Below are 14,685 nucleotides of genomic sequence, written 5' to 3' on the forward strand. Positions count from 1 at the left end.
AGAGAGAGAGAGAGAGAGAGAGAGAGAGAGAGAGAGAGAGAGAGAGAGAAAGGCCTTGGAGACAAAATAGCAACCATAATCACCATCACCATCACCACCATCACCACCACTACTATCACCACCACCTTTATTCTATTTACTACTACTACTACTACTACTACTACTACTACTACTACTACTACTACTGCTACCACCAATTAGCGTGAAGATAAAGCTATTCTTCACTAAACCAGGAAGAGTAAGAGGGATGGTTCTATTTTGATCCTTAAGACTTGATTCCAAAGGGTTTAAATTAGTGTGTGCTGGTTCCGCGTCTATTTGTGTGTGTGTGTGTGTGTGTGTGTGTGTGTGTGTGTGTGTGTGTGTGTGTGTGTGTGTGTGTGTGTGTGTGTGTGTGTGTGTGTGTGAGAGTTTGTACATACTTAAAATTCTCTCTCTCTCTCTCTCTCTCTCTCTCTCTCTCTCTCTCTCTCTCTCTCTCTCTCTCTCTCTCTCTCTCTCCAATATATTCAGAATTTCTCCACATTATGAGGTCCAGAGAGAGAGAGAGAGAGAGAGAGAGAGAGAGAGAGAGAGAGAGAGAGAGAGAGAGAGAGAGAGAGAGAGAGAGAGCCAGCTTCCCCGTTCTAAAATAAGAGTAAAAGAGGAACCATTACCTTAGCAGGGTGTCAACGCTGCTCCTCCTCCTCCTCCTCCTCCTCCTCCTCCTCTTCCTCTTCCTCTTCTCCTCCTCCTCCTCCATCAAAAGTTTCATTCATATTAGTAAAAATGTGACAAATTCTAGATTACTAAAGGTCATGAGAGAGAGAGAGAGAGAGAGAGAGAGAGAGAGAGAGAGAGAGAGAGAGAGAGAGAGAGAGAGAGAGAGAGAGAGAGAGAGAGAGAGAGAGAAACAGAAAACGCAACTTGGCAAAGAAAATGGTTTGTCTCCTGTTTGCAATATTTCCCTGATTACTCATCACTCTACTCTTCCTCCTCCTCCTCCTCCTCCTCCTCCTCCTCCTCCTCCTCCTCCTAGTCTCAGCCATCTCGTCTTACAATTCTCTTCCTATTATTATTATTATTATTATTATTATTATTATTATTATTAGTAGTAGTAGTAGTAGTAGTAGTAGTAGTAGTAGTAGTTGTTGTTGTTGTTGTTGTGATAGTAGTAGTTGTGGTGGTAGTAATAGTAGTAGTAGTAGTAGTAGTAGTAGTAGTAGTAGTAGTAGTAGTAGTAGTAGTAGTAGTAGTAATCTTCAACATACAATCAATACCAAATGAAAATTTATAAGAGAAAAGAAAAGAGCAAGAAGAAAAATAAGAAAATATATTTGAAAGTAACACCTTCAATTTATCTTACAAACAAAGAGAGAAAAAAAAGAAAAAAAATACTATTAATTTATCTATCAATCTATTTATTTTATTTTAGTCGGTGTGAAAAAAAATAACTTGTTTTCTTTCTTTTCCAGGACAAGATTCGCCTTCTTATGGACGACATTGAGTACGAGAGGGAGCTAAGGCAGAGGGTAAGTGTGTGTGTGTGTGTGTGTGTGTGTGTGTGTGTGTGTGTGTGTGTGTGTGTGTGTGTGTGTGTGTGTGTGTGTGAGAGAGAGAGAGAGAAAAAAAAAAAATATTGCAAAACTAAAGCTAATAAATTATCAAAAATAAATTAATAAATAAATAGAATAGCAATAATGATGATGATAATAATAATAATAATAATAATAATAATAATAATAATAATAATAATAATATAATAATGAGTAATGATAATAAACATCTGAATTGTCAACCTTATCTACTGTGATAATAAAGGCAATAATCCCATGCCATATCAACTCCCTCTTAGTTTGACAAGGGTGATTAAACTCTCGACAAAATGAGCCTTAAGTACCGAGCCAATAAGGTCAAGAATGCCATGCCAAGTGCCACAAACTCCCTATTGTTCGATGAGAGGCGATAGAAGTTCATTAACCTGTCAGTGTGTGTGTGTGTGTGTGTGTGTGTGTGTGTTAATACTGAAAAGAAATTCAGTACTTTGCTTAATCAACCACCTCTCTCTCTCTCTCTCTCTCTCTCTCAACAGGAAGTCCAATGAGAGAGAGAGAGAGAGAGAGAGAGAGAGAGAGAGAGAGAGAGAGAGAGAGAGAGAGAGAGAGAGAGAGACTTGCTCTAATAAAACTAGTTGGCACGAGTCACGCTAAGTAGTGCTGGTGGTGGTGGTGGTGGTGACAATGAGACAATCCATTATACAGTTAGATAGACAGAGACAGACAGATAGATAGATAAATAGATTAATAGGTAATACACACAGATAGATAGGTAGATAGACACATAGATAGACACACATAGGCACATTACAAGCGCGTGACAACACACCTGCACATCAACACACACCTGATACGTTACTTCACCTTACAAGTCAACAGGTCACACAGAACACAAAGACACTTACCCACAGTTGGTTTTCCGCTATTTACTCCTTCATTTCACTCAATACCACATGTTTCACCACACTCCCTACACCTGGATCATTAATTAACCTCTGTGCTTCATATCGACTCACAGAATAGCGAACTTTATCCAGAATATCACAAAAAAACATTGCACATAATTTTTAACTAGTACACACGTGGTTTTCTCTGCTTTGTTCGGATTCATGACTCATGGCTTAGGATTTTTGATAGTTTAATAGGTTATCTAGGCTCTGTGGTTAGGGTGTATCAAAGTGTAGTTGTAGTGTTTTATTTTGTGTTTATTTATTGTGGTTCTTTATTCCAGGTTGAACGCGATAAGGCCGATCTCAGTGTGCAAGTTATCCAGCTGACTGAGCGCATTGAGGAGGTCGAAGCCGGCGCCGATGGACAGGTACGGACGTCAACATTAAATCCGCGTTCAAACAATATAGAAACAAGAAACCTTTTTTTAATATATTAATGCTGATAGAATAAATAGAACAGTGCATATTCTTGGTGTAATAATGGAAATAGAAAGAAAAAGAGAGTAGGGTAAGAGAGATAGTTACGTAGAAAGGATGTCGATAATAAAACTCGCGTCAAAACATTATAGAAACAAGAAATCTTTTTGAATATATTAATCCTGATGGAATAAACAAAACAGTGCATAATCATGGGATAATAATGGAAATAGAAAGAAGGAAAGAGAAGGAAGGGTAAGAGAGATAATAAGGATAAATGAGGGAACAGCCTATTCTGTTTCAAAGGCAACACTCACACGCAACCCAAATCACACTCGTATTCTCAAACACTTTTCTGCTTCATCTTTACTATTTCAAAAGGCTTTATTTGAATTTACACTAGCTTTTAAATATGTGTTTACGGTTTTACATACAGAGTGACAAGATTTCTACATTATTAACGAGAAACACTTGAAATCCCCGCTAATCATCTCTGTGGCCTTGGAAAACAGTCGTGGTGAGAGAGAATGGCGTTTTTTTAAGATGTTTTTACGGTTCTAGATCCAGAGTGACAAGATTTCTACATTATTAACATGGGAAACACTCTTGAAAACCTCGCTAATCATCTCTGTGGCTTTGGAAAATAGTCGTGGTGAGAGGGCAAAGCGTTTCTGAATGCGGGCCTTCTGGTAACTATTTTCACTGTCTTTCCTTTTCCTACCAAGCTCAGAGATGTCTTTATTGTTGTTAGATGCTGCATGATACGAGGGAAAGGTTATATTGAGGGTGTGGAGTTGGTTTTGACGAGACGTAGGGATCGGGAAGACGTCCATGCGTAGGTTCGAATCCTACCACGAGCCGCCTTGAAACTTTGTCGAATGGTTTGATATTAGGACCCATATCACCATTAAAATTGCCTACGCCGCTAATGGGAGGAAGTTAGACAGCGCTTCCCATACTCTTCAAGTATACCTACAGGCGCTATAGGCCATAACGTAAAAAGTTAAAGCAAGACAAGCCTGCTCATTCACACACGCTCAGAAAAGATAAGACCTTAAGATCTCACAAATATTACCAAAAAAAAAAGACACTGCAAGAAGTAAAGAATGGTTATCAAGGGAAGAAACTCATAAAAGGAGCAGATAAAGCAGGAACCTTACCTAAATGAGCATAATTAACCTCTTCAATACTGGGACATATTTTTACCTTGAGATATGTGTACGATTAGACCATTTTATTGACATTCAGAAGGTCTATGGAGGTCAGAAGATCAATATCCAGAGTCTTCACAATTTTAATCCTCCACACAAGTTTCTGAAGCTGTATAAATTTGCCAAATAGTAAGCAGAATGAATATGGAAACACGTCATGGTACTGAAGAGGTTAATAGTAGTAATAATATACTTCCTCCTTCTCCTCCTTCTCCTCTTCCTCCTCCTCCTCTTCTTCCTCTTCCTCTTCTATTTCCTTCACTTCCTCGTCTCTCCCCTCTCCCATCATTCTCCTACTCATATTCCTCCTCTTTATTCTCTTTGACATGTGTTGCCTCGCCCTTCAGATTGAGATCAACAAGAAGAGGGACGCGGAGCTGGCCAAGCTGAGGAAGCTGCTGGAAGATGTGCACCTGGAGAGCGAACAGACCCACCACATCCTCAAAAAGAAGCACCAGGAGGCCGTGGTGGACTTCCAGGACCAGATCGACATTCTCACCAAGTCCAGGAGCAAGTAAGTCTGGAAGTTTGTGTGTCTGTGTGTCTCTTTTTGTCTGGTTCTTTGCATCTGTGTGTCTGTGTCGGTGTCTTTGTCTTTGTCTGTGTGTCTCTTTGGTTCACTGTCTCTCTCTGGTTCTCTGACTCTCTCTGGTTCTCTGTCTCTCTTTGTCCCTAGTTTTGTCTCTCTGGTTCTCTGTCTCTCTGCTTCCTTTTCTCTGCTGTCTTTCTGTGTCTCTATCTCTCTGTCTCTCTAGTTCTGTCTCTCTGTTTCCCTGCTCCTCTGTCTCTGCTTCTCTGTCTCTCTGTATCTGCTTCTTTCTCTCCGATGGTGTCTCTCTGTCTCTCTCTCTACTTCTCTGTTTCCTTTGTTTCCCTGTGTCTCTATCTCTATGTCTCTTTCTTGTCTCTCTGCTATTATGTCTCTTTTCTTTCCTGCCTCTTTGCTTCCCTCTCTCTCGTCAATTCTGAGAGGAAGTACGTTGTGAAGTCTCTGTCTCTCTGTCTCTCTGTTTCTCCCATCGTAGTGAATTGATCTTGGACTTATTCTCCTTCTCAAAATCGTGGAGGAGAAAATTGAAGATTCCAACTTCTTAAAATCCTGGAAAAGTATCCCAATATTGACTCTAAACTTCCTGAATACTACTAAACTTCGATATACTGGACTTCATTTCATCTTCCCTTCGTTGTGCTGCATAGAGTCGAGAAGTTCAAGGGCTATAATTTTGACCCTGCCTCTCTTAACAGATCATAACTTCAACATAACGGGCCTAAAATCATGGGAAAAGTACTTTAATTTATACCCTCACTTGTTCTAGCACTACTAACTTTGATATACTAAAGTTAAATTGATCTTTGCTTCGTTCGCTTTCAAAATTCATTGCCAAAGCTTTTGAAAATCTTAGTTTTGACTCTAATCCTTCGGAACACTATCAAGCTTCAACTTAATCCCCTTCAGTACTGGGACGCATTGTTTATCTTGAGATTTGTGTACGATTAGACTATTTCATTGACATTAGGAAGAGTCTATGGAGGTCAGAAGATTAATGGTCAGAATCTTCACTATTTCAATCCCCACATAAGTTTCTGAAGCTGTGTAAGATCACCAAATAGTAGCCAGAATGAATATGGAAACTTGTCATGATACTGAAGGAGTTACACACAATTAAACTTCAATACACTGGACATAAATTCACCTTTTCTTTGTTGTGTTGTCCAGGATCGAGAAGAAGAAGGTCCAAATCCTTAATTTTAACCCTACCTTCTCTTCAACACAATCTAACTTCAACATAACGGATTTAAATTCATCTTTGCTTTCTTCTCCTCAAACTCCAATACCTAAACTTCTGAAAATCATTGAAAAAGTACCCTAATTTTGATCCTGAACTGTCTGAAAGCATCCTAACTTCAACATAACGTGCCTAAATTCATCTTTCCCTCGTCCTGTTGTCCAGGGTCAAGAAGGCGTAGACTCATAATTTTGACCCTAGTCTCTCTTAAACACAACTGAATTTCAATGCACTGGAGAGAAGGCCCATAATTTTGACCCTGGCCGCTCTTAAACACAACTAAACTTCAAAATAACGGATCTAAATTAATCTTTCCTTCGTTCTCTTTTAAACTTCCATACCAAAACTTCTGAAAATCATTGTAAAACTACCCTAATTTTTTTTTTATCCTAACCAGCCTGAGCACTACCAAACTTCAACTCAAACACAACTAAACTTCAACATAAAGGATTAAAAAAACATTCGTAGTCTTTCTTTCTCTTATCCAACAACCACACATTTGTCTGTAGCACTCCAAACCTGCTTTCCCACACCTATTTTTCACCCTGCTCTCTCTTAAACACAACTAAACATCAACATACTGGAACTAAATCAATCTTTCTCTTGTTGTGCTGCCCAGGGTCAAGAAGGAGAAAGACTAGACTCAACATTTTACCTTGGCCTCTCTTAAACACAACTAAACATCAATATACTGGACCAAAATTAATCTTTCCTTCGCTGTGGTGTCCAGGATCGAGAAGGAGAAAACCTAGACTCACGATTTTTTACCTTGGCCTCTCTTAAACACAACTAAACATCAATATACTGGACCAAAATTAATCTTTCCTTCGCTGTGGTGTCCAGGATCGAGAAGGAGAAAACCTAGACTCACGATTTTTTACCTTGGCCTCTCTTAAACACAACTAAACTGGTACTAAATTAATCTTTCCTTCGTTTGTGCTTCCCAGGGTCGAGAAGGAGAAGGCGAAGGCCCAGACGGAAGTGATTGAACTGTCTGAGCAGCTGGAGAAGATGACCTTTGAGTCTGCCTCGAGCCACAAGACCATCAAGTCCCTCAGCGTGCAGATTAGCGAACTCAACATCAGGGTGGAGGAACTCAGCCGCACCATCGTGGACATCACCTCCTCCAAGCAGCGCCTCAGTGTGGTACGTGGTGATGATAATGGTGATGTTGGTGGTAGTGGTGTCGTGGTGGTGATGTGGTGATGGTAATGGTTATGTGGTGTGTGGTAGTGGTTACTCGTATGTGGTGTCAGGTGGTGGTGATGGTGATGTGGTTATGTTGGTGTTGATGTGGTGGTGGTGATGATGATGTGGTGGTGGTGCTGTGGTGATGAATGTGTGATGTGGTGGTGGTAGTGGTTACGTAGTGGTGTTATGTCAGGTGGTGATGTGGTAAATGTGTGATGTGGTGATGGTAGTAGTATGTATGGTGGTGATGTGGTGGTGTTAGTGATGTGGTGATGTGGTGATGTTGGTGGTAGTGGTGGTGTTGGTGGTGATGTGGTGGTGGTGATGTGGTGATGATGTGGTGGTGATGTTTTGCATATCTCACTATTTGTTACTGTTATTTTTCTTTATTTTTAAGGAAAGGATGTTTTTTATTTTATTTCTTCCTCTTTTTTCCTCTTTTTTCTTCTTTTTTTTCTTCTTGTTTTTCGAGTGGTGGTGGTGGTGTGGTGATGATGGTGGTAGTGGTGGTGGTGGTGGTGGTGGTGGTGGTTACTTATTGATTATATTTCAAAGAGTTAATGTTTTTACTTTATATTTTCCTATTTTTTCTTCTCTTCTCTTTTTCATCGAGTGGTGATGATGGTGGTGGTCAAATTTTACTTATTCAATTATTCATCACTCTTATCATTATTTTTCTAAGTTTTTTTTTATTTCTTTCTTCCTTCTTTCTATTACTGCCATTATCATTATCCTTCTAAAGTACTGGATGTCTTGATATATTTCATCCTCTTCCTTCTTATTTTTCTCCTTTTCAACGACTAATGGTAATGGCAACAGTGACCTTTCTTTATTACAATTTCCTTCCACTGAACACCAATCATTGATACACAAGGAGAGGAAAAAATTAAAACACAAATAAACCCACTTTCCTACCCACAATCCACTAATCCACAACCCTGCTACAGAAAATAAATAAATAAATAAATAAACTGCAAATAAATCCACTTCTCTAATCGACAATCCACAATTTTAACACAGAAAAAGAGAGAGAGAAAAAACAGGAATAAACCCAAAATAAACCCCTTTTTTCTAATCCACAATCCACTCACTCACTCACTCCACCTCTTCCACCTGCAGGAGAACGTGGAGCTGACGAAGGTGGTGCAGGAGCTGAAGGTGAAGATCGAGGAGCTAAACTACAGCCTGAAGAGCAGCAGCAGCACCGTCGAGGAATTCAGGAGGAAGTACGATAGTGAGGAACAGGTAGGTGCTGGTGGTGGTGGTGGTGGTGGTGGTGGTGCTTTTTTTTTTTTATGCAAGAGGGACGCTTACTAATGGCAAAAAATAAAAAGGAAATATTCACTTAAACTGTAAGCTCCCAAAAGATAAGAAAGGAGTTAGCCAGAGAGCAGGGTGGTGATGGTAGTGGTAGTAGTCGTAGTGGTGGTAGTGGTGGTAGTGGTAGTGGTAGTGGTGGTGGTGGGTAAGAGGAAATGTGAGGTAATGATGATCGGAAGATGAAAGTAAGAAAATAATGAAAGGAGAAGGTTGAAGATGGGTAGGGGAAGAAAGCAGTAGTAGTAGTAGTAGTAGTAGTAGTAGTAGTAGTAGTAGTAGTAGTAGTGGTAGTGGTAGTGGTGGGAGGAGGAGGAAGATGAATGGTGATAATGATTATTGAGAAACAGGAGAAGAAGGATTAGTAGTAGTAAGAGGAGGGTGAAGAGTAGGAAGACAAAAAGTTGCAGTAGTAGTAGTAGTAGTAGTAGTAGTAGTAATAGTAGCAAAAACAGTAATACCTCTTTCACTATTACAGACGAAAAGTTGCAGTAGTAGTAGTAGTAGCAGCAGCAGTAGTAGTAGTAGCAGCAGCAGGGTAGTAGTAGTAGTAGCAGTAAAAGCAACAGTAGCAGTAATAGTAGCAGCAGCATTACTACCTTCACCACAAACAGTAACCTTCTTGCACCTTCTCCCAATTCAGCGTCGCCACAAGCTGGAGCTGGAACTGACCAATGTTGGGAACGAGCTTGGCGTGGCCCGCAGGTCTTATGAGGAGGAGTGTGAGCTTCGTCTGGACATGGAGCGCAAGTACAGCAGCGAGGCACAGGCAGCACTGGCCTTCAGGAGCAAATACGAACAGGAATGCCGCGCCCACGCTGACGATGTTGACGAAATGAAGTGAGTGAAGGCAGACAGGCAGGGAGATAAGTAGACAGGGAGGGAGAGAGGAAGGCAGAAAAGGAGGCAGGGGGTGAGGCAGGGAAGAAGGGAAGAGGCAAGCAGGAAGGAAGGCGGGGAAGGAAGGAGGGAGGTAGGGAAGGAGGCAGGTAGGGAGAGAATGAGGGAAGGAGGAAGGGAGACAGAAGGAGGCAGGGAGGGAGAGAAGAAAGCGTGCAGGCAGGGACGGAGGGAGGCAAGCAAGGAGGGAGGGAGGCAGGCAGACAGGCAAAGAGGGGAAGAGGAAGGGGAGAGGAAGGCAGAGAGGGAGGGAGGGAGGGAGGGAGGGAGGGAGGCAGGGGGTTGAAAGAGTGAACGGAGTGGTAATGGAGTTTTTAAGGGAGTACCATTGGTGGTTTTTAAGGGTGATCCAGCACCTCAACATTCTCTCTCTCTCTCTCTCTCTCTCTCTCTCTCTCTCTCTCTCTCTCTCTCTCCCCTACCCTGACGCCGCGCCCTTCTCTGCGCAGGAAGAAGATGAACATCAAGATCCTGGAGCTGGAGGAGCACATCACCACCCTCACGCAGAAGGTCACTGGTCTCGAGAAGCAGAAGAGCCGCCTGTCGCAGGAGATCGAGATTCTCATTCTGGACTTGGAGAAGGTGAGTGTTGGGTGTTTGAGGGTGGGGGTAGGGTGTTGAGGGAGCGATCTTCACATTCCCTCCACAACACCATAATTCAACATGAAACAGACCCACAATACTTCACCACACCACACAAAAACACCATTTTCTACATTATAATGAATCTTTCTGCACTACTACCAAGCAAACACCATTTTTCCTCCTTTCCTCACTTAACAACACCATAAACATAGCAATTTAACCCCAAACACACATTCTAACACCACACAAACATACCAATATTCTCACACCAATAGTACTCGCTCACTGATACTCTCTGATACACTCTGACACGCTGACACACTAATACCTGTTCACTGATACACTCTGACGCCCTGACACTCTGACACGTTGAAACTCTTACACTCTGACACACGCATACACACACCACCAATAGTACCCTCTCACTGATACACCCTAACACACTCTGACACGCTGACACGCCGCTCTCTTCACTCCCACAGGCTAACAACAACCACAGGGAAGTGAAGGCTCGTCTGGAGACCGTGGACCGTGAATACAAGACCCTGCTGGTGAAGTACGAGGAGCTGAACATGCTTTACGAACAGACCTCCAAGGATCTGAAGGTGCGCACCGCTGAATATACCAAGATTGTGCAGGAATATGAACACGTCAAGGAGATCCACGAGAAGCTTTCCTACGACTTCAAGAAACTCAGTGGTAGGTGGTGGTGGTGGTGCTGGTGGTGGTAGTGGTTGTGGTAGTGTTTTTTTTTTTTTTTGTCTATTTTTTTTTCTGTTCAAGTTTTGTTTTTTCTCGGTTGAATGTTGTTTGTTTGAAGGTGTGTGTGTGTGTGTGTGTGTGTGTGTGTGTGTGTGTGTGTGTGTGTGTGTGTGTGTGTGTGTGTGTGTGTTTCAACCTTTACTCTATTACATTACATCATAAACTAACATCCCATCCTCTCTCTCTCTCTCTCTCTCTCTCTCTCTCTCTCTCTCTCTCTCTCTCTCTCTCTCTCTCTCTCTCTCTCTCTCTCTCTCTCTCTCTCTCTCTCTCTCTGTCTCTTCTACACAGTTGAGAATGGTGACCTGAAGGGAACTGTTGGTGACCTGACCCGCCTGAAGCACGACCTTGAACTCGAGATCCGCCGTCTGGAGGCTGAGAGGAACGAGCTGGCCAACGGTCTGAGCGAGTCTGAGAACGTGAGTACCTGAGAGAGTCATGGGAGAGTGGGAAAGGGATGGGAGAGGGATGGCAGGAGAGGGATAGTTGTGGGAGAGTGAATGGGGTTACTTGAAACAGAAGGATGGAATGAGAGTTTAGGAATGTTATCTGGGAGAGTAGTGGAAGAGTGGGAGAGAGGGAGAGGAATGGGAGAGTCTAAGGGTCTGGGAGAGGGATGGGAGAGTAGTGAGATAATTACCTATTTTGGGAGAGTTTTGGAATGGAATTTGAGTCATCTATGCACTCAATAAAAGAGGTAACTCCTTCAATGCTGGGACACATGTTTACCTTGAGATTTGTATAAGATTAGACCATTTTATTGACATTAGGAATAGTCTATGGAGGTCAGAAGATCAATGGCCACAGTATTCACTATCTAAATCCCCTACATAAGTTTCTGAAGCTGTATGAAATGACCTAATAGTAAGCAAAGATGATATGGAAACGCGTCATGGTACTGAAGGGACTGATATTGAGTAACACACAGTAAGGGAAGATGAAAAAAAAAAGCATAATAAGACCACCACATTGACAAACACACGCTGAGACACAAAACTAGCTGTAACATGAACTCCCATTAAAAGAAACACAGTAAGTAAGCAAAACAAACATAAACAAGCAATTTCTCCGAGTATTTCGTTAAAAAACAAGCAACAAAACACAAACATAACACACACAGTGACTTTCAAAGATTAACAAAACACAGTAAGACACAAAACTAACTCAAATACATATTCCCATTGAAAAAAAGAACAAAATAAGAGAAAAACAAACTTAAAGTGGTGTTCCAAAAGGCATAGTAATGAACCTCCTCTGTTTGTCTTCCTGGTGTAGCAAAGCAAGGAGGAGGAACACCAAAATTCCTACTGAAAAGAACACAAACTAATAGAAAAACAAACTTAATGTCTTCAGTATCAGGACGCATTTCCATTTTTATTTTTGTTTCTGTTAAGTGATTTTATGCAGTTTTAGAAACATATGTTGGGATTAAAATAGTAAAGACTCCGACCATTAATCTTCTGACCTCCATAGACCCTTCCTAATGCAAATAAAACCGTCTAATCGTATCCAAAGATCAAGATAGAAATGCGTCTCAGTACTGAAGGGGTTAAACTGGTGTTCCTAAAGGCAAACTATTGAACTTCCTCTGTTTGTCTTTCTGGTGTAAGCCCGTAAGGAGAAGAAACACCAAAGTTTCCATTAAAGAGAACACAAAATAAGAGAAAACTAACTTAGACTGGTGTTCCTAAAGGCATAGTATTGAACATCCTCTGTTTGTCCTCTTGCTGTAGGCTAGTAAGGAAGAGGAGCACCAAAACTAACTCAAACGCAAATTTCCATTGAAAATAACACAAACAGAGAGAAAAACAAATATAAACCGGTGTTCCTTAAGGCAAAGTAATGAACCTCCTCTGTTTGTCTTCTTACTGTAGGCTCGTAAGTAAAAGGAACACCAAAACTAACTCAAACACAAGTTCCATTGAAAAACACAAACAGAGAGAAAAACAAATATAAACCGGTGATCCTAAGGGCGTAGTAATGAACCTTCTCTCTTTGTCTCCCTGGAATAGAGCCACAAGAAGGAGGAACACCAAAGCTAACTCAAACACAAATTCTCATTGAAAAAACACATACAGAGAGAGAGAGACAGAGAGAGAGAGAGAGAGAGAGAGAGAGAGAGAGAGAGAGTATTAACCGGTGTTCCTAAGGGTAAAGTATTGAACCTCCTTCGTTTGTCTCCCTAGAATAGAGCCACAAGGAGGAGGAACACCAAAGTAAACTCAAACACAAATTCCCATTGAAAAAACACATACAGAGAGAGAGAAAAAATAAACAAATATCAACCGGTGTTCCTAAGGGTAAAGTATTGAACCTCCTTTGTTTGTCTCCCTGGAATAGAGCCACAAGAAGGAGGAACACCAAAGTTAACTCAAACACAAATTCCCATTGAAAAAACACAAACAGAGAGAGAGAAAACCCCCAAATATTAACCGGTGTTCCTAAGGGTAAAGTATTGAACCTCCTTTGTTTGTCTCCCTGGAATAGAGCCACAAGAAGGAGGAACACCAAAGTTAACTCAAACACAAATTCCCATTGAAAAAACACAAACAGAGAGAGAGAAAAAACCCCAAAATATTAACCGGTGTTCCTAAGGGTAAAGTATTGAACCTCCTTTGTTTGTCTCCCTGGAATAGAGCCACAAGAAGGAGGAACACCGAAGTTAACTCAAACACAAATTCAAATTGAAAAAACACATACAGAGAGAGAAAAAAAACCCAAAATATTAACTGGTGTTCCTAAGGGTAAAGTATTGAACCTCCTTTGTTTGTCTCCCTGGTGTAGGCCCGCAAGGAGGAGGAACACCGCTTTATCAGGATGAGCAACGAATACCAGAGCTACAGGGTGGAAATAGAGAAGAAGCTGACCATTAGGGAGGAAGAGCTGGAGTCTGTTCGGTGAGTACTGACACAATTCACTTATTAGGGTTGTTCTCAAATGTTTTATTTATTTATTTATTTATTTATTTTTATGGAAGAGGGGAAGGTGGTCAAGGGCAAGAAAAAGGCCCACTTGATTGAGAGTTCCCTAAAAGGTTAATAAAGTTAGTCTAGAGCCTGAGTGGTAGATGAGCGAAACAGGACGAGAAATAAAGGGTCAAGCTTGATATAATTAGAGTAAGAAATGATATAAGAAGTAATGGGTTGTGAAATGGAGAGGCAGATGCGTGAAATAGGACGAGAAAAAATGGATCCAAGCTTGATGAAATTACAGTAAGAATTGAGATATGAAGGAATGGGTTTTGAAATAATGATAGATGTGTGAAACAGGACGAGAAAAAAAGGAATTCAAGCTTGATAAAGTTATAGTACGAATTGAGATACAAGGAATGGGTTCTGAAATAGAGAGGTACATAGATGCGTGACATAGGAAGATGAAAAATGGGTCAAGCTTGATAAAGTTTGAATAAGAATTGAGATATGAAGGAATGGGTTGTCAAACGGAGTAGTAGATGTGTACAATAGACTAAATGATCAAGCTGCAAGTACTGAGTCATAAGGGAGCTCTAAACAGTCAGTAAGAAGCTCTGAACAGTCATTGAGCTCTGAACAGTCATAAGTGAGCTCTGAACAGTCATAAGGAAGCTCTGAACATTCATAAGGGAGCTCTGAACAGTCATAATGGAGCTCTGAACAGTCACAAGGAAGCTCTGAACAGTCATTGAGCTCTGAACAATCATTATGGAGCTTTAAACAGTCATTAGGGAACTTTGAACAGTCATTATGGAGCTTTGAACAGTCATGGAGCTCTGAACAGTCATTAGGAAGCTCTGAACAGTCATAATGGAGCTCTGAACAGTCATAAGTGAGCTCTGAACAGTCAATAGGGAGCTCTGAACAGTCATAATGGAGCTCTGAACAGTCACAAGGAAGCTCTGAACAGTCATTGAGCTCTGAACAGTCATAAGGAAGCTCTGAACATTCATAAGGGAGCTCTGAACAGTCATAATGGAGCTCTGAACAGTCACAAAGAAGCTCTGAACAGTCATTGAGCTCTGAACAATCATTATGGAGCTTTAAACAGTCATTAG

The 14,685-nt window shown here is 41.1% G+C and overlaps 1 protein-coding gene across 2 annotated transcripts in view; it reads left to right on the forward strand.

Moving 5' to 3' along the window:
• The window catches only part of LOC123510952 (paramyosin, long form-like), a 56,319-nt gene that overhangs the window by 19,660 nt on the left and 21,974 nt on the right, over positions 1–14,685 (forward strand). For both annotated transcript variants that reach the window (XM_045266484.1, XM_045266482.1), the window contains exons 2-11: positions 1,455–1,511; positions 2,767–2,853; positions 4,461–4,627; positions 6,848–7,046; positions 8,211–8,336; positions 9,052–9,248; positions 9,758–9,890; positions 10,376–10,592; positions 10,947–11,074; positions 13,440–13,552. In XM_045266484.1, the coding sequence (XP_045122419.1) occupies positions 1,455–1,511; positions 2,767–2,853; positions 4,461–4,627; positions 6,848–7,046; positions 8,211–8,336; positions 9,052–9,248; positions 9,758–9,890; positions 10,376–10,592; positions 10,947–11,074; positions 13,440–13,552 (1,424 nt within the window). The remainder of the gene's footprint in view (positions 1–1,454; positions 1,512–2,766; positions 2,854–4,460; positions 4,628–6,847; positions 7,047–8,210; positions 8,337–9,051; positions 9,249–9,757; positions 9,891–10,375; positions 10,593–10,946; positions 11,075–13,439; positions 13,553–14,685) is intronic.

Source organism: Portunus trituberculatus, chromosome 30, assembly GCF_017591435.1.
Source record: "Portunus trituberculatus isolate SZX2019 chromosome 30, ASM1759143v1, whole genome shotgun sequence".
Classification (NCBI taxonomy): Eukaryota; Metazoa; Arthropoda; class Malacostraca; order Decapoda; family Portunidae; genus Portunus; species Portunus trituberculatus.